The 20,931-nt window shown below is 37.2% G+C and overlaps 1 protein-coding gene across 1 annotated transcript in view; it reads left to right on the forward strand.

The window, feature by feature from the left end:
* Window positions 1-20,347, forward strand: part of drd2a (dopamine receptor D2a) — a 59,250-nt gene extending 38,903 nt beyond the window's left edge. Inside the window, exons 3-8 of the mRNA XM_059331991.1 lie at window positions 3,374-3,483; window positions 9,152-9,288; window positions 13,964-14,172; window positions 15,230-15,316; window positions 15,616-16,003; window positions 19,362-20,347. Of these exons, the coding sequence (XP_059187974.1) occupies window positions 3,374-3,483; window positions 9,152-9,288; window positions 13,964-14,172; window positions 15,230-15,316; window positions 15,616-16,003; window positions 19,362-19,558 (1,128 nt within the window). The 3' untranslated portion in view covers window positions 19,559-20,347. The remainder of the gene's footprint in view (window positions 1-3,373; window positions 3,484-9,151; window positions 9,289-13,963; window positions 14,173-15,229; window positions 15,317-15,615; window positions 16,004-19,361) is intronic.
* Window positions 20,348-20,931: the final 584 nt, after the last annotated feature.

A 20,931-nucleotide genomic window follows, 5' to 3' on the forward strand; every position in this document is an offset into this window, starting at 1 on the left:
TTGTGAATTGCACATATGCACGGTGCGAAGGTATAAATTAAGTTAGAGTGGGGTATATATCCCGCCAATGTGTATATCCCACTCATATTTATAAGAATTACCCTCTTTTAGCATATATTTGTTTTGATTTTATTGCCGGAGACAAGCAGTTTAATATCCACAGATTGTTTTACCACACTGATAGGAATAGATTGGTGTCACAGCCAAGAGGGCCTGTAATGGCTTTCAGCTCTTAAATTTGTTAAAGGCTGCAGCACTGATGAGGATAAATAAAAGGAAATAAAAAATATATGGTTGTGCTGGTGGAGCTGGTGAGAGGAGCAACCTGTGGATCGTCACATAAAGCTCCAGAATAAAAACTGACTGATGGTAGCAATGCAGAGAAACAGACTGCCCTACAAAGCAAAAAGGCAGTAACTGTATTTTTGGTCAAAAATGAGTTATTATCATTTTCATGACATTCAAGGCATCCTTTGTTATGTGACAAAACATCTTCAATTGTGTGTCATCATCTCAAATGTGTGTCGTTTTGGAGCAAAATGGTAGTCGTTTGTACAGTAACTGCAAAAAACCCTAGTGAAACAAAGCAAGAGTACACTGCAAAAAAAGAAAAGTTGGGTGAACTCAAAATTTCAAGGCAACAAACTTCGATAAAATTTCAAGTTGGACAATTAAACTAAATATTTTAAGTTTTTGTTTTTGAGTTTGCTCAACTCTGAATTGTAGTTGTACTAACATATAATTTTACATTTTAATAACTTTTAATCCTTACTTCTGCTAACTTCTGCAATGTGCTGAATTGGCACGATTGTAACGCCGCTATGAAATGTCAGCTAATGTTGCGACCACAATTTTGAGTTAGCATTGATACGCTAATGGCTACTCTTGTAGCTGTAACAAGCAGCGCCGCTAGCATCAGTTAGCCGCTAGCTTTCGCTAATGACCGAATTTCACCGCTTTCACAACAAAGAAATAAGAGTTAGTGGAACTATTGTCCCTTGTTTTGAACCCCAACTTAAAGATATAAGTAACAACAACTCACAAACTTGTTTTTGAGCAGACAACTGGCTTCCTTTGTTGTGCTAACTTACATTATTGCCCTAAATATCAATTATTTACCAACTTAAATCACTGTTTTAGGCCAAAAAACACAAGTTGGCTTTTTTGCAGTGTACAGTAACATCCATTACTGCATTCTTGTTATGTTTAACCTAACAAAAAAATAACCGTGTTGCTGAGCAGTGAAGTTACTGTTTCCATGGTGAACACACACAGCTGATTTCGCGGCATCCTCACGAAAAATTATTTTGTTTATTGTTTGTTTTATTTTGGAGAATCTACTGCCTTTTTCCTTGGTATGGTGCCACGTTTTTGGTAAGTAATACAAAGCAAGAATACAGTAACTGCAAAACAGGGGTAAAATATAAAATTAAATATGAGGATTGATATGTACAAAGAATAAGCTAATATAAAGTAACAAAACAGCCACATGTCCAATAATCTACCTACAACTACTGACGTTGGATTACAAGATAACTTTAAAGTCTTTTTTTTTTTTTTTCAGTTCTGCACTCAGATTCAGATTCAGATTCAGATTTGACTTTATTAATCCCACAGTGGGTAAATTTTTTTGTTACAGCTGCAAAGTTTCACACAATTTTTAAAATAAAGATAAAAAATAAACAATCTAAGAAAAAACATTTAACTATATACAGTAGGCCAAAAATTTGGACACACCCATCTCATTCAATGCGTTTTTCTTTATTTTCATGACTATTTACATTGTAGATTCTCACTGAAGGCATCAAAACTATGAATAAACACATATGGAATTATGTACTTAACAAAAAAAGTGTGAAATAACTGAAAACATGTCTTGTATTTTGGATTCCTCAAAGTAGCCACCCTTTGCTTACTAGAATATAAGACATGTTTTCAGTTATTTCACACTTTTTTGTCAAGTACATAATTCCACATGTGTTCATTAATAGTTTTGATGAATTTACAATGTAAATAGTCATGAAAATAAAGGAAAAACATTGAATGAGAAGGTGTGTCCAAACTTTTGGCCTGTACTGTACAAAATATACAATAATAATATACTATATACAACTTAGTGCAAATTAAGTGGAGAAATGTGCAGAGTGCAGATTATATGCAAAAATGTTCAGGTTGTGTTGGTGTTGTACAGTTTTATGGCAGCTCTGCGTAATACTGCCTTTTTGCTTTGTAGGGCAGCAGAGCATAGTGGGGACATAGAGAGAAGACAAATGTCAGAAGAAAAAGGTTGGAAAATTGCAACAAAAAAAGAAGAGAGGAGAGGTTGCAACAGTGAGAAGGGTGCTCATTAAGCTGTCAGATCATTCTGCAATCAGGGTTAGTGCTGTAGACACAAGCAACAGCATACGGATCTTTAAGCAGCCGTTTAATTTTATGTAGACATGGCCTAGGGACAAAGGTTAATCCGACACAGAGAGGTACTGTAGGAGCTGACACGCTCATCTCTCTCCTCAGAGCCGTGGGAGGAAGCAGGTAGGATGTAATGTCAGGAGGTGGGTGGCATGGACGCCTCAGACCTGTCAGAGCATCACTGATGATGCTAGTTTCATCTTGGGGTTTGAACATGTAAGAGAAGCAACTGAGGTATGAATACAAATGGGTTTCGATCATGTCTTTGATTGAAAGCCACTTGGGGCTGCAGACCGGGGCGCATGTTAAAGGATAATTATCTCACATGCTGCCTGTTATTTAGCTGTTGTCAAACATAAGATGACATGAAGTCACTGGACAATAAAAATCAAGGGAAACTTTATTCTGATTACATGAATATAACAGAGCATGTGGATTCTGTCCAGTCCTGCAACTTAAGAACGTGAAATGATCATAAGGTGAAATTATCATTATCTTGAAATAATGTAATAATATCAGAAGCATGTCCAGACATGTAGAAGGCAGATAGTGCATGCTACATTTCTATACGTTTTAGATTACGGTGACATTATTTGAACCTGGTCTCACAGGAATCCGTGAAATAGGTTCTGTAAAATATAAATACCTGCTGTTGTTTCCTATCGAACGTCACTCACAGCTTTCAGATTCGTTTTCATGTTTATTCATTTAACCTCATTTTTTTCACTCTTATAATACAGTTTAGCTCTCGTCCCCCTCTCTTTTTCTGCTGTCACTGTCGAAATGATCTGAAACAATATACAAGAGGGCTTGACTGTCAGGATTGCTTTTTGTTGCAAAAGTAAAACACATCGTTTCTGCCAAGGTGCTGCCTTTTTTCTGCGTGAGTGCAGTGGCTTTGTTCTGTTGACTGTTCTTGTAAACTGCCATTTGTTTCTGTTTTTTTGTTTTTTTTATCTTCTAGGTAGTGGGAGAGTGGCGCTTTAGCAAGATCCACTGTGACATCTTTGTCACTCTGGATGTGATGATGTGTACAGCCAGCATCCTCAATCTCTGTGCCATCAGCATTGATCGGTGAGTTCGCCACTGCACAGATTGTTTAGGCCTGCCTGTCATGCTTTCAGAATGGATTTTTAATGGAAATCTTTAAAGGCATGACCATCAAAGCCCACATGTCTTTATACGGACTAAATGTCTGTCACAAACATGGATTACACACCATTCACGACACCTTTCACTCCAGTTTATTTACATAGAAGTCCATACCTGTCCTAGTTCCTCAATCACCAGATGTTCCAGAGTTAATTTAATGTTTTCGTGTGTTGTCAGTTGGTGAGATGTGTCTTTATTTGCTTTGTTGTGTCTATTTTCATGTGTTTTCCCAGTATTACAGTATGTTAAGATCTCAGGGCCACGGCAGCAACAGAAACAAGCAGAAAACACAACTCTGACAAGTTCTCATCCTTTCTATTTATATATTTGTAAGCAGCGTTTATAGACACGAGCAGACGTGGAGCAACATTAGCATTTGAATGCAAATGTATTCTCTTTTTAGTTTTTCTCTCTCCTAACTACAGAGGAGCGTATATGTGCCAGGCTGATTAGAACTGCTAAATGCAATTTAATTCAAACAGGTTGGCTCTTTAGCTGCAAAATGCTCCTCTATGGTCACCAGCTAGTCATTAACTTGTAATGTGCAGTGGACTTTAGAGATTCATCTCTGAAAACAGCTCCCTACTGTGTTTGAAAATGACTCTATGAGAGCATTGAGACTGAAACCACCAGAAAGACAGACAGACAGACAGACAGACAGACAGATAGATACTGAATTCAGATTTCCAGCAGCAGCTTACAATACAGTGCACCAAGCAACACAATTAACAGGTAATAAATTAAATAGACGAAGAATAAAAAGTCATTGCTAAATAATTAAAGTTGGTGGAATTGCGATAAATATAAGACACTATTAGACAAGACACTGTCCAGAGAGAGAGAAAGAAGAGAAAGGGGGAAAAGGGGTTGTGGGTTATTTCCCCCCGACTGCCATAAAAATAAAAATAAATAAATAAATAACGCTAAAAGAACTGCGTTTCATTCTTATGGGGTTTCTATACATATTTAATGTGGTTTTATTCTAAAAAATGTTGATTACAGCAGAAATAGATAGATAAACATATAAATAAAGTACTAATTAAAACACCAGTAATTTGTGATAAGACCCCCTCCTTTTCCCCCTGGATTCATTAATACCTCGTCCAAAAATACATTCACAAACTGACGTGATGACTCATTGATTAATGACAGCGTCTCCATGAAAGTGGATCACAAACTGCTGAAGGGAGCAGAGTCACACCGGAAAGCTGTCCCTCTGAAGAGCATGTTCAATAAAAAAATGTAACAAGCAATCATGTAATATTCACGACCAGAATACGTATTAAAAGTGTGAGAGCTCGCTTCCCTCTACGTGTTGTCTGAAAAACACCAGGGATATTTCCCAACATTTCCATTTCATAGAAATCTGTCGAGTTTAATTTCACATGATTTTCTGCTTGGCTGCATTTTTCATCTTAAATCCATATGCAAAATAAATGCTCACCATGGTCACACAGACACAATTTCAGCTGAGGTGAATGAATTAGAATGCAAAGGTTTCTCATATGTGGAGCTTATTAAGAGCCACTCTGAATAATCTTTTCTTAGATCATTGTTTCCTTGTAACACTCATTTCTAATACACACAGAGGAAAATTAACATTTAGATATTATTTATCTGACTTGGGCTCGCTGTGTACTTGTGAATCCTAATTGTTGGTAGAATAAGTGGCACAGTATCAAGAGTCACTTTCTCCAGCTCCAGGCAATATTGTTATTTACATCTATATATCAAAAGATCGATTCGTTCTCTACTTCCTTTGTTCTTATTCACCAGTGTGAGGTCTGTTGGTTACTCAGCTGTTAACGGGATAAATATTAGCAGCAGTTGGAGTTGGCCATTCAGATAAGCTACTCACAGCCTCCTTAAAAGCAGAAGCCTAATAGGCATGAGACTAAAATGCTTTTGTGTAGGAGGTGATATGAATATACACACTCCAAATGTGATTTAACACAATTATGTTGCCAAAAGGGAGACTGTTTTAAAATGAAACCACAAGACACTTCCCTATCCCAATGCTCTCAGTGAGTCATGCACTGAAATACTGTAAAAGACAATAATGTCAGAGCAGTTAGGCTCCAAACAAGGAAATAAAAGGTGTAGTAAGGGCAATGGATGAACCATGACATCATGGGGCAGACACACAAATTAATTTCACTTTTGTTAACATTGCTACACTGCAAAAAAGCCAACTCATATTTTTTGGCCTAAAACAGTGATTTAAGTTGGTAAAACTTGGAAATATAAATTACTGACATTTAGGGCAATAATGTAAGTTAGCACAACAAAGCAAGCCAGTTGTCTGCTCAAAAACAAGTTTGTGAGTTGTTGTTACTTATATCTTTAAGTTGGGGTTCACAACAAGGGACAATAGTTCTGCTAACTCTTATTTCTTTGTTGTGAAATTTGGTCATTAGCGAAAGCTAGCGGCTAACTGATGCTAGCGGCTAACTGATGCTAGCGGCGCTGCTTGTTACAGCTACAAGAGTAGCCATTAGCGTACCAATGCTAACTCAAAATTGTGGTCACAACATTAGCTGACATTCATAGCAGCGTTACAATCGTGCCAGATAAATTCAGAGTTGGGCAAACTCAAAAACAAAACTTAAAATATTTATTGTCCAACTAAAAATTTTATCGAAGTTTGTTGCCTTGAAATTTTGAGTTCAAATAAACTTATCATTTTTATTATTCTTGCCTTCACGATTCAACACAATGAAGAAAGACAAGGCTACACTGTATCACAGTCAAAGCAGACCGTCTGCTTTGGTTTTATGTTTAAATTCTTTCTAAATTCTAAATTCTAAATTCGGAGTTTGTAGTTGCTGCAATTTTTGTATCATTATTTCTCTGAAATAAAGCAAAATTGAAATCTAAAACTTTGTCACAAGATAAAACAGACATCAAGGAGTTCATTTTTAGTTATCACTCAATTTCAACCAAAAATGTAGGGCAGATTACACTATACTTCACATACAGTGAAAAAAATATTTTTCCACTCTTTACATGATTACATAAACTCCCAGGTTTGAATAACAATCCCATTAATGTGATAAAAATATCTTGGGGAACAAAATGATTCAGTCATGAGAGTTTCTCTAACATTTGAGCTGCATAACTTGTGAATCAGTGCAGGACATTCTTCACATTTGGTGTGCAGAAAAGCATATACATCTGTGTACTTCTTCTGCCATGGAGTGTAGCATGGCATGAAAATTAATAAGACACTTGATGTGGTATGCAAAATTGCACATCCCCTTAATTAAGAAATTGCAGCTGTATCACACGTATAATTTTCTGCTGCTATTTATAGTGACATGGCCTCAGCCGTCTGAAAGGAAATGCCTATATGCACATGCTATTGGTACAAATCAACCATTAATCTAACATAGCTCAGATTTTACCTTTAAACTCTTTTTCTTCCTTGTGTTTGTACTATAGAGATGTCCTTAAAGGTTCTGTGTGAAGATTTCATATAGAAATAGCACATTGTGTGTTTCCCTGAGGCATCACAAATGGAGTGGATGCAGTTCCTTCCTCATAAATCATTCACAAAGCTGACTGCATAGACACCATCCTCCTGTAATTGTTTTTGGAGTTGTGTGTATCTACGCAAACAGCAACTTCAAACTCTCAAACTCCTTGCATGCGTTCACATACTTCAGCTAATTTCACATTTCATTGTTTACATCCTTGTTTAATGTTGCTCTGCAGTGCTCATCTTCACTTCCTTTGTTGGCACACTGCTGCATGTCCTTGTATTGTTTGTAAGTTACTGCTGCTGACTGTCGATCAGCAAAAGAGAGTCAAATCGCTAACAGGAATATGTATTGTGTTGCCTGACTGCATCCCTATGCATATGCAAAACATTGCTCCACAGTGCTAGTAGCAGAGGTGTGGACTCGAATTTGATGACTTTTGACTCGACTTGACAAAATATAAAGAGACTTGTAACTCAACTTGGACTAATAACACTCTATCTCTCTTTGTCCACGTCATTTTGATCTGACAGCATCCATCCAATCAAACTGCAGGACAACCAATGAAGAAGAACTGTCGAAAAAAAGCGCCAGTTGGCAAAAATGATACCAAAGATAGTTTCGTTCGGGTATAAAAACTGCAAAGTGGTCAACAAAAGACGAATTGCAGAATGCGAAACATGCAGGTCGAAGATACACCCATACACACACACACACACACACACACACACACACACAATATGAGATGAGACAAGATGGGACAGAAACTGCTGTGGAACTAGTTATAGTGCAATATGTTTTTGTTATGCATGATTCTAAAATCATACATGATCCGTGTAAATATTATTACTCTGTTGTTAAAAGGACTTGAAAGGACTCGAAACTCAAACTGTAGGACTTGGGACTTGACTTGAGACTTGTCGGTCTTGACTTGGGACTTGACTTGAGACTTACTTGTGACTTGCAAAACAATGACTTGGTCCCACCTCTGTCTCATGCATTGAGAGGACTTACTTTAAAAGTAGCCTGTGGAGTTAGTTAGTTACTAGCCTAGTAACTAACTAACTCCACAGGCTACTTTTAAAGTAAGCCCTCTATGAAACTGAAGGAGACAAAGCTTGAATCTATATCATCTTACAGAGAGTTGTGTGTGCACGCCCACCAACTAAAGCCAGGAAAATAGCAGACCACCTTTGTGTTTAAGAGGGAGAAATGCAGGTTGAATTTCATTTCCAAATGGATAACACAGCCCTTTTTATGCCTCATCTTTTCTTAACCTAAACTGTACTATCTCTATGCAGCCAAGTTTTTATCAAGCCCCCAAATTGTGATTCAGGAGCAGGTGGACGAAAATATTTTTCTGCCAGGGTTGTTCTGAAAATATGCATTTCTTTTGGCCTTGCACCAGCAATGTGCATTATCACTCTTTGACATAGTGGAAAGGTTTTTCCATACCCGAGGCTTCTTTTACCAAAGACCTTGGTACAGTGTGTTGCAGAATCCATGACCACATACATGGCATAATTCGGTTACCTTAGATTTATCCGTACTACCCTTGTGTGCATACAAAACCAAATAGTCTCTTAAAAGCCTTACCCACTTGGCTTTATGTCTAAAGTCTTTCAAATGAAATTGCACAGGAATCAATGCATGAGACACTGTAAAAAGCTGTGCATTTCCTGGTGATTACAGCAAGCTCACTAATAAGGTCAACCAAAGTAGCAAGGTTAAATGATAAAGTCTATCCTGGGAGGAAAGCACCTCACAGTTCCTCCTCTCTGTGTAATCTGCAGCCCACAGAACATAGCTCTTTGCAAGGCGCCAGTCTAACATCAAAAAGGATCTGATCAAAGATGACAAGCGAGATCTCTTACCACTTGTAGGCTTCATGTTCTCTGTCCCCTTTTGAGCTAAAACCCATTAATGAAGAAAGAAACTACAGTAGTAACAAAAAAGGGGTAAATTTAGATGATTAAATTAAACATGAATTAATTAAAACCATACAAGTGTGTGACAAAGACTTTTTTTAAAACACCCTCCCTGTTGTCTCTTTGAAAGGTGTCATTTTTTTTTTAACATTCATCTGAAAGTACCTGTTTTTCCTCCTGCAGTTACACAGCAGTTGCAATGCCAATGCTGTACAATACTCGCTACAGTTCCAGGAGACGGGTCACAGTAATGATCTCGGTGGTGTGGGTACTGTCTTTCGCCATATCATGTCCCCTATTGTTTGGCCTAAATAACACAGGTAAGAAAGAGTGTGATACATACAGTATGATAAATGTTTTTTCATCCTGTGTGACTAAGTTGGTGGAGAAATAATGATGCAGTTTTTTATTATTCATGGGTACATCCAGTGCACAGTACAGCATGTACGTCGAAGACACATATACATTATCGCGGTAGCTGATGTAGCTTTTAAATGCTTGCCCATATTTGCATTAACACTGCAGTAAAGTCATGGTAAGATTACTGAATGGGTCTATGCAGAGGCACAAGGCGAAAAGCGTAAGGAGTCTTCCTCACCCTCACCTGCAAAATGTCACTCAAAGAGAGACAGATTAACGGAGAATGACCACAAAAAGAGTGAACAAAAAAACCCTCCACAAATGACTACAAAGACACCAAAAAGACAAAAATAGTGATTTCAGGTGCAAAACAACCAAGAAAGAGACTAAATTAGTTCAAACAGATACAAAAAGACCAAAAAAGGCACAAAATGCCCACAAAGAGACACAAATCAATCAAAAAAGACACCTAAAAAACACAAAATGACCACAAAAAGACACTAAAACACAAAAAAAAAAACACCACAAATGATTACAAAGACACCAAAAAGTCAAAAATATTGATTACAGGTGCAAAACAACCAAGAAAGACACTAAATTAGCTCAAAGAGACTAAAATGATCACAAAGAGACACAAAAGAATTGATACAGACACCAAAACAACCAACAGACACTAAACAAGCCCAGTGGCCCATTGTCTCATAATCTGTCCATGACTAAAGCAAAATATGAGTCAGTGCCCATTTACATCATTGCATACTGTAGAACATTGTGAGTGGGTAGCTCATATGTATTATATATTCTATGGCACACAATTACTACATAGTGATGTAACTACTTTAAGCGAGCCATTTCAGCTGCCTATTTGACAGAACAGAGGATCATAGTGGAGGCAGGTTTCAATTTCAGGCTTCTTAGAGTTGTTGCTGACCAGTTCAATCAGCTGCTCAGTTCCTGTCTCTTTGAAGCTCCTCTCATCCCTTTAAGTGCATTGATGTAACCTTGATTCTGCCGGAACTCAGATGTTTGGACTTGTGAACCCACAACTGCTTTTAAGTGAGCAGTGAGCACATCTTGCCAGTCTGAGCTGCAGGAAACATTAAGGCAGAGACCACCAGAAGGAACCACTGAAACACAAGCATGCAAGATTTGCTTTTTGAGCTATAGTAACTCTTGTTTAACCCTTTATCAGGCAAAGAACTACAGTTGGTAACTTCAGGTAATATTTAGAGAAAAAAGCTGTAAATTTACTAGATTAAAGTGGCAAATCTACAAGAAAAAAAAAGTCGCAGATTTAAGAGATTTAAAGTGGTAAATCTGCGCGAAAAAAGTAGCGGATTTACAAGAAAAAAGTGGGGAAAAGCAGCTTTTTTCTCACATATTCACCACTTTAAATCTCATAAATCTGCGCATTTTTTCTCGTAGATTTGCCACTTTATCTCGTAGACTTTTTTCTCAAAATATTATTTTCCTATGTTTTTTTTTACACATTCTAGCAGTATGTAATATCCTCCAATATTCTCTAGGGTTGAAATTTGGAATTTGTAAGTATTTCAATGAGTGCCCTATTAAGGGTTAAAGTGGTGAATCTGGGAGAAAAAAGTTGTTTTTTTCCCACTTTTTTCTCGTAAATCTGTGATTTTTTTCGCGTAGATTTGCCACTTTAAATCTCTTAAATCTGTGACTTTTTTTCTTGTAGATTTGCCACTTTAATCTAGTAAATTTGCAACTTTTTTTCTCGAAATATTACCTGAAGTTACCAAATATAGTTCTTTGCCTGATAAAGGGTTAAAATACTTTTTTTAGTTTTTCTCTTAATCACCTATACCCACGCACACACAGTCACAAGTTGGTGTGCATGCCAACTGAATTAGTGTTTAGTGGCATCTTCAGGGACACTTCAACATCTGGAAAGTGAATAAAAATGTTGGGGTTATTTGTAACCTCCATAAAATTGATAGAGGACACAGCAGTAGAGGCCAAAATATTCAGATTTTTAGGGTTTTTAGTATACTTATACTGGACTTTTTGTTCCTTTTCGCCCTTTTCCCCTTAGTGTGATTTGCTGAGGCAGGTGTGAACACATAATTGCATTTGGGTGCAGACCAAAACAACCACACTGAGACCCTTTGAGGAGGCGGTCTTGGACCAGTCCCATGCAAACTCTGGAGTGATTATTTTGGGGGGGTTTTGTGATGGGAATGTGATCCAACCCGAGTATCAGCTGTACTCTGCAATTCTGAGCTGAATGGCTCCTGTAGCCGGGTGTGCTTTGCATTTTGAGATGCAACAGAGCATTCAAACTGGAGCAGTTTGTCCCGTAGTTGTAGCAGCAAGCCAGAAAATTGCATAGTATCGTTTTTCTCAAAGAAATATGCATTCGTACAGAACACAGGTCCTTTTTCCTGTAGTTACTTTCTTGCTAGAAAGACAAAGCCCTTGACATATCTGATCTATACGCGGATTGAAAATTATCATGTGGTTTGTAGCCTTGCACTTTGGTTCGCAATTGGAAAACACTCCAAATTCACAAACTACACAAAAAAACACCACAAATGACTACAAAGACACCAAAAAGACAAAAATAGTGATTTCAGGTGCAAAACAACCAAGAAAGACACTAAATTAGTTCAAACAGATACGAAAAGACCAAAAAAGGCACAAAATGACCACAAAGAGACACAAATCAATCAAAAAGACACCTAAAAAACACAAAATGACCACAAAAAGACACTAAAATACACAAAAAAACACCACAAATGACTACAAAGGCACCAAAAAGACAAAAATATTGATTACAGGTGCAAAACAACCAAGAAAGACACTAAATTAGTTCAAAGAGATACGAAAACTGGAGCAGTTTGTCCCATAGTTGTAGCAGCAAGCCAGAAAATTGCATAGTAACGTTTTTCTCAAAGAAATATGCATTAGTACAGAACACAGGTCCTTTTTCCTTGCTAGAAAGACAAAGCCCTTGACACATCTGACCTATAAGCAGATTGAAAATTATCATGTGGTTTGTAGCCTTGCACTTTGGTTCACAATTGGAAAACACTCCAAATTCACAAACTACACAGTAAATGAACTAAAGGTATGAAAACATCCTGTCTTTAGTATGGGTCAAGCTCCAAAACACTGAACACCAGAATACCTACTTCTGTCAAACTCCACACTTCGCATTAAAAACTCCAAGTTTAATTTTCTGTTAAAATTTTGACCAGAGGTTTTTTTTTTTTAAATTTAGAAAATTTCCTCCAGAGCTACAGAGGTTGAGGCTGAGCAGTAACTCCTCCAGACAAGAAAACATAATTTCCGAAATGTAAAATCAGACTGCTCCTTAAATGGAAAACCAGCTCTACCTGCTGAGCCACAGCCGCCCTCAAGTGTGAAAATAGGAAATTGTTAACGTGAACTACACAATTACTGTGACATCTACAGTATCCATGGCGACTGCGTTGCTATCTAAGCCTGTGTGGCAAGAATTGTAGCCTAATCTGGAGCTGCCTTGGGGTGTGAAGTTTATTGGGTCTGTTTTGGTGTTGAGTAGGTTGGCAGGACGTGTGTATGTGTGTGTGTGTGTGTGTGTGTGTGTGTGTGTGTGTGTTCTTGTACTTCCTACATAGTGAGGACCAGACCACATTTTTTAACCAACAGAGTGAGGACATTTTTGCAAAGTGAGGACATTTTGGCCGGTCCTCTCAAAAATGAGAGTTTAAAAAATTTACTGAAACTGTATTGTGTGGTTACTAAAATTATAGTGAAAATGTCCTTCGCTTACGTCATTGTCAACTTTTTTCATACATAATGAAGATGGATCAGACAAAGGAAATGAAGGCAAAATTTACTGTGACCTCTTTTAAACTCCCACCCAACAAATACCCCATTACAAAAAACTACAACTAATAAAAATTAAACTAAAACTAAAGCATTTCAAAAACATAAATACTAAACTAAAACTGGCAAACTGACTCTAAAAACGAATTAAAACTAATTGAATTTGAAAACAAAAAATCACAACGAAAATAAAACTAAAACTAATGAAAAATCCAAAACTATTATAACTTTTCAAGGGAATTCACTATTACAATGAGGGTCCTCACAAAGATAGAAGTACAAGAATGTGTGTGTGTGTGTGTGTGTGTGTGTGTGTTCTGGTGTAAAGGGTGTTAAAAAGTGAGGGATGCAGCCAATTTGGCTGGCTTTAAAAGTAATTCAGTAAAATCTAAAATTAACAAGCAACCAGGGCAGGGAATCTAAAATTGGTCTGATATGATCTCTACATTTGGCTCCAGATATAAGCCCCGTGGCGGCCTCCTGGCTCAGCTGTAAGGCACTTCTAACTGAGGCTGGGTGGAAAATACAGGATTGCAATGGTCTGCACGAATAGGAGACGGGGAGAAAATTGTGTGAATGACCTCTATGTGAGACCTTGGATGAATTTTCAAGAGATTGGAATGACAGAGCAACCCTTGGTTCTTAGCTGAAAAGTCAGTCCAAACAAACATTTTATTGTAGAAAGTTTTTCAAAGAGTTACAATGACAAAAACACAGGAGAGTTATATAGAGAAGACAATTTTGTTTGGAAAATATTGTGGAGTCTGAGGCCTTTTGTTGACTCTGTTTTTATCTCCACAGCGACTCGTGATGAGTCTCTCTGTGTGATCGCCAACCCGGCCTTTGTGGTGTACTCTTCCATCGTGTCCTTCTATGTTCCCTTCATCATCACTCTGTTGGTTTATGTGCAAATTTATGTGGTCCTGAGGAAGCGCAGAAAACGTGTTAACACCAAGCCGAAGCAGCGTGTCTGTCAGGCTGCCGACCCTGATATGGTGACTTCGCTGAAGGTGAGATTCCAATGTGACAGCTGTTTACTACCAACACGTTTACAGCTGAAATATGAAACTGAGATCGATATACAGCTTTATCATACCAGAGCTCCATATCTTTCTGTACTTTCTGAATACTTTAGGATTATGTCTTTTTTACTCAGTTATGAAAAAAACCTCTTTGACTTCATTTATTTCCTTATGAAACTGCAATCAATAACTTTCTCAACCCAATTATACTTGATGCCTGTATGGATCTGCTCCGTATTACATGACAACATAACAAAAGGGGAAAATCAGACAAGAAGAGAATTGATTTTCTGTGGAAAAACAGTGGACAACATTTAAGGCAAGAGATTAAAAGGGCATGGTTTAAGTACACTTAAGGCATTTTTCTCGCCTGCGGTGTGTGAATGACATGCTCTTCCCTACAGCGGACCAATTTTAACCTTAATGTTACATCAGCTGTAACGTTTTCAGCATTGATAGCCATCACACAACTTTAATTATGATGGCCCTCAGATGACCTTTTGCTTTTCTAGTTATTGATTTTCACATACATAGTGCATTTGAATTGGCTCTGCACAGGAAGCCAAGTAAAGCTTATGATCCAGTGCTCCACATTAGTGTATTACTGATGTTCATGCATGGCTTCACCATGTGGTCTCTGAGAATGTGTGTGTGTGTGTGTGTGTGTGTGTGTGTGTGCTATAGAATAAGGTCAAAGAGAACATTTGCAGCAGGCACATTATAGCTTAATGACCCGTGAAGCCATTATACAGCAGCATATGGACTGATTATCTACATAATATTTGTGGAGTAAAAGAACATTATTGTTAGATGAGTTTGCATGGTCTTGGTTAAATAACCTCAGACAATTTCTTACACTGTCAGGTAAATTAACTTGAAGCAGCAGATCAGATTCTGCTAAACAGCCTTTCTTGTATATACCAGAGCTCCATGTAGCCTCATTTGACCCGCTAGGCTGTGGGACTGGTGCTTAGACAGCCCTTTTGTCAGTTGTGCTTTGACATTGTACCTTCCCCTTGCCTGACACAGCTGTTTTTCCTTTCAGGATAAATGCACTCATCCAGAGGATGTGAGGTTGTGCACCATGATTGTTAAATCTAATGGGAATTTTCCTGTCAACAAGAAGAAAGTGGTGTGTGCTCTTTTTTTGTTCTTTTGTTTACAGATTTTTTTTTTTCTAAAAGTTTAATTGTTGGAAGCATATTTGCTTTGCCTGCTAAAGAGCCAGGTGTCACCTTGAAGTTTTCCTCCATTCCTCAAGAGAAATTATAGCTTTAAAAGGCACCTTTCTGCTTCTGTGAGCACAGCAAACCTAAATTAACGAGGTTGGACGAGTGATAATTTGTTTTCTGTTTATGACCTGTTACTTAGAATTGCCTGAATAAAAAATGATCATCTAAATCCATATTTTTGTGCTCATCTGGACCTCAGATATTCATCAAAGATGTAGTCAATGAGGGGGAAGATCTGGAGCTGGATGAGCTGAACAGTGCCACCAGCCAGACACAGAAGCCGCAGCCACAGTGTGGTGCTCTTGGAGACACTCCGGCCACCAGCCACCAGCTACTGATGTCCAACAAGGCCAACGCCAGCCCCACCTCCACGCCTCCCACGCCGCCTGAGGAGGGCCAGAAAGCAGAAAAGAATGGTGATCCTTCCAAGGAGGTCTTGGTGGACCCAGCACCTGTTGTGGCCAAAGCCTTCCAGACGCAGGCCTTACCCAACGGCAAGACTCAAACCTCGGTGAAAACCATGAGCAAGAGGAAGATCTCCCAGCAGAAGGAGAAGAAAGCCACTCAGATGTTAGCCATCGTTCTTGGTAAGTTAGTTACCATGCAATTTTTTTATTCATTTTTGATAAAACATTTACAAAAAAAGTTGTACTTTGTATTTATATGAGGTATACAGGTGCATCTTTCATCATGTTCCTATATAGCGCACATAATGTTGATGAACATGATGTATCCTCCATTTGCACTACTATGTATATATTTATATATATATATGTGTGTGTGTGTATATGTGTATATATGTGTGTATGTATGTATGTATGTATGTGTGTATATATATATATATATCTACTTGCACTAATGTACAGTTAGATCTGCACTTATTATTTATTTTATTTATAATCTATACCTATATATATATATATATATATATATAGTATATATATATATATACTGCATTTTTATACAATTCATTCCTGTATATATTGCAATATGATTCACAATTACTGCTTAATGCACTTCTGGTTAGATGCTATCTGCATTTTTAATCTAATCTAATCTCAATAGATTAAAAAATAAATTAAAATAAATTAAAATTTTTATTTATGTCAGTAATTCAATTAAAAAAGTGGAAATAACACATTATGTAGATCCATTACACAGAATGAAACATTTCATGTCTTAATTTAATTTCTTCTAATTATAATGATAATGGCTTATATTTAATGAAGACCTAAAATTCAGTGTCTAAAAAATATTAATATTACAAAAGACCAATTTTAAGTTAAGTTTAATATGGAAATGTTGGCTCTGAAAAGTGTGTCCATGCACTCAATACTTGTTTGGGGCTATTTCGACTTTTGAATGATATTCTAATGTATTGAGATGCACCTGTAGTCAGGTAGATGGGGCTGGTCCCCAGTTTGAAGAAGTAAAAAGCAACGACCAGTTGTGGACGGGGATGAACTCAAAAAAATAACTCATTGGATGAACTCAATTAAATTGTGGGCAGAATTTCCATCCAACAAATATATGTAGCCCAAACTCAAAACAAGTGCATCGATACAATATAATGTATTTGAGTTAATGTAGCTCACTTTTTTACATTTGGTCGAACTCAAATTAAAAACATGTATGTATTGTATTTAAATTGAGTTACCTCAACTCATTTATGTCAAGGAGAGCTAAAATAAAGAACTTGTGTTCGTTCAACCTAAAAACATAGAATTGGAAAACTGAAAGTCATTCTTTTTGGGTTGAAGGGAAGGACAGGGGAGTAAATTAATACATTTTAGGTTACACTTCTTAAACTACTTTTGATTTGATTTTAATTGATATATTTTCATTAGACAAACAATACATTAATGTGTCACATCTAAGAAGGGCTTGAATAATTTTTTGGAGTGTGCAGCAAAACATGTCTAAAAAGGAAATATTTTTTACATTTACGCTAGATTTAGAATACGTTTTAGATTGCTGTGAGACAGCCCTGTTTTAGTTCAGTGGGGGGAAGTGAAGCTGTTTTCTGTACTCTTGTCAAAGCCACCAGACTGGATTGAAAAAAATCTAATTTTACCTTGCAGAACTAAAAAATTGCTGGTCTACCGCTGCCTTGATCGTTACATTTCTTTGTTGTATTGCGTGACTTTGGTGTTGAAAAAGGTTAGTTCCATTTCATTAAAGTCACAGAACAAAACAAACAAACTAAATTGAGCCAGTAGTAGACCAGCAACCTCTGTGCTCTGTGAGGTAAAATTACTGTTTTGGTTACTGGAGTGTGGTGGCTTTGACAAGAGCACAGCTTCACTTCTCCCCCCGTAAGCTTAAACAGAGCTTGCTGACTGCAAAGTAAACAGAGAAAATATTCAATAATACAGAGTAAAAGTGATTTTTTTAAGGTGGCTGCTGCCCCTGATCACAACAGGTCATTGCTCGGCGACAGTACCTGTCCTCCTTTCTGCTTCTCCAAACTGGAGGCGTGCAGACTGCCATAAACTGCAAGTTATACACTGGCTATGGAAAAGTAGCTTATACAACCCTGCTTAACCCTTAATAGGAAACTCATTGAAATACTTGCAAATTCCAAATTTCAACCCTAGAGAATATTGGAGGATATTACATACAACCAGAATGTGTGAAAAAAAGAACCTGGTCTCACAGGAATCCGTGAAATAGCCACGGAATCACTCAAATTTCCGTGAAACTGACACGGATTTCGCTACAATGCAAGTAATATTTTTTCCTATTGGTTTGTTCCAAGTCACGTGACTTTCAAGGTCCCGGCAGTCAGAACAAAAAACATGGTGGACAGTTCTCTCATTTTTAGTGAAAAAATTTATATTTTGACTTAGTTTCTGCATAAAAATGGATTTTGATCACATTTCTAGCGAGAAATATATGTTTTATTTTCTAAATATTCACTCAGTGAATGTACATAATCACTTTGTATGTTGGAATAGCCACGGGATATAACTGTCATTAACTTGCTTTGAAGCGAAATCTGTGTCAGTTTCACGGAAATTTGAGTGATTCCGTGGCTATTCCACGGATTTTGAGTTAAGCAAATCCGTGGCTATTCCACGGATTTCTGTGAGACCAGGTTGGGAAAAAAACATACGGACCAGGGGGAGGGGGGTAATATTTTGAGAAAAAAGTTTACAAGATTAAAATGTCAAATCTACAAGAAAAAAATTTGCAGATTTATGAAATTTAAAGTGGCGAATCTGCAAGAAAAAAGTTGCTCTTTTCCCCACTTTTTTTCTCGTAAATCTGCGACTTATTTCGTGCAGATTTGCCACTTTAAATCTCTTAAATCTGCGACTTTTTTTCGGGTTTGTACTTTTATTTAGATTCTAAATTTTGCTGATTAGCTGGAAGAAATCCATGTGGTTCTATAACCTCACAGAGAGACATGGGGACCCTATTTTGATATCCACTGAAGTTACCAAATATAGTTCTTCGCCCGACAAAGGGTTAAAAAATCCAAACTATCACTTTGTTGTGAATATAACATGAAAGTGGAACTGAAACTGTGTGAAATGAAGCCAAATAACTGCTTTTGTTATCAACTTTTCCTCTGCAAAATAGCATGAAATCATTACAACATCAATCCAGCAAGGGGGACTCTGTTCAAACTCACCAAGACTAAATATTTATTTCTCTTCTAATAAACCACAAGCTAATCCTGCCATGTTAAAATTTACAGTAAACAGTTTTTTTCTTTTGTAAAAGCCTCCAGTCCTCTGAGGCTCTTGTCTACTTCTGCATGTCTTTTTATTTTCATCTCAATTTTTTTGGGTAAGATTTAGAGCAGAGCTTGAAAACAAGACGAGCAGTGATGCAACAAACAGAAATCATTGTGATACTTGATACCTATTCCATTTTGGGTAAAAAAAATATGACTTTTCTGGACCTCTTTTTCTAATATTTCCATTTGTTTCTCCTCAGGTGTATTCATCATATGCTGGCTGCCGTTTTTCATAACGCATATCTTAAACACCCACTGCACAAAATGCAAGGTTCCCGCTGAGATGTATAATGCTTTTACTTGGCTGGGCTACGTGAATAGTGCTGTAAATCCCATCATATACACCACCTTTAATGTCGAGTTCAGAAAGGCATTCATTAAGATCTTGCACTGCTAAACTGCAGCATCACTTGTCCGATCAGAACTGAGGGAAGAGCGACAAACAAAAGCATCTCTTCTGGCAAATACCTCATCCTCTTAAGGAAAACGCACCACAGGCGGAAATCTGCTTTTTTTTTTTATTCATGGAGCTGAGTGACTGAAAAACTGACAGTGTCTTATTGGACGGCATGTCGGCTCTATATGTGAATTGTTTGTGGAGTCCTGGTCTCCAAATCACTGAATGTAAAACAAGAAATGTCTGTATCAATGACCTGTTTCATGGAGAAAAGAAAAATTTACCATTGTTCTCTAAATTAATTGTAATTGTCACGTAAGGAGCCATCTGTGTATACCACACACATACAAGTTGCAAACTGCTATTTATTGTGTGTGTACTTTACGTTTTGATTATGGAAATTTTCTGCAAATCTTATAGATATCAAGTCAGTGTTCATTGCAGTGTTAAAACTGATACGTGAGCTCTTAATCTTAAAACCTATCACTGATTGGAATGTGTGTTAAAGACAAGAGACAATTTACTTGCTGTCTAATAATGTGGCTATGCCAATATCCACATATTTGCAATTTTATAAATTGAAAAATCATACATTATTGTTATTGTTATTAGTATTACTTTTATTTATTTGCTGTACATAGTTTTTCTTAACATTAACTGTGATTATATGCCTGCAATGGAAATGTGATGCATGCTACACTGCTCCTCTACTTGACTTCTCATGAAATGTATGTTTAACAAAAAAATAACAAAAGATGTCCAATAAATGAAGTTATGAGACTCTGTAAAGTGCCACGTGAATATCAGTGTTTGCCGTGTGTATACAGATACACCCATAAATGACTTGACATCAGCCTCTCTTTTATTCCCAGGACCGGTTTGCCGTCTGAGTAATGTTGTTTACTCGAAGTAACTGTGAGCGCTGCTGCTGTGGAGTTGCTCGGTGGCCAAATAATGACCTGTATGTGGACTTTGCAGCTTCCAGGTATAATCATGTAGGCGTGTGCGACCCCCGAAGCAGCTCCCCGGGGCCTTTGCTGAGTAAGAATGAGGTGAAGTTGGCAAAACTGAGATAATAGATACAGCAATACATCTATGTGAGTTGTTTCCAGACGAAAAAGCCTGCATTTCATTTCCATTCAACAATAAAGACGTTGTTGTCAACAAAGATGTGGTAATGTCTAAATGAGCCAGAAAGTACTTCAGTCATATTACAATATTGTCAGGCACTATATGCCAATCGAGGCAAGAAAATGTTCTGCAAAAAGTGATTTGTTATTTGTGTTTTTAGATGGAATATTCGTGGGTAAATCAGTGTCTGCAACAAATGTTTCTTGCTGATGTTGGTTGATTTCTGCTTTCCAAAGACTCTC

The sequence above is a fragment of the Centropristis striata genome, chromosome 4 (genome assembly GCF_030273125.1).
Source record: "Centropristis striata isolate RG_2023a ecotype Rhode Island chromosome 4, C.striata_1.0, whole genome shotgun sequence".
Classification (NCBI taxonomy): Eukaryota; Metazoa; Chordata; class Actinopteri; order Perciformes; family Serranidae; genus Centropristis; species Centropristis striata.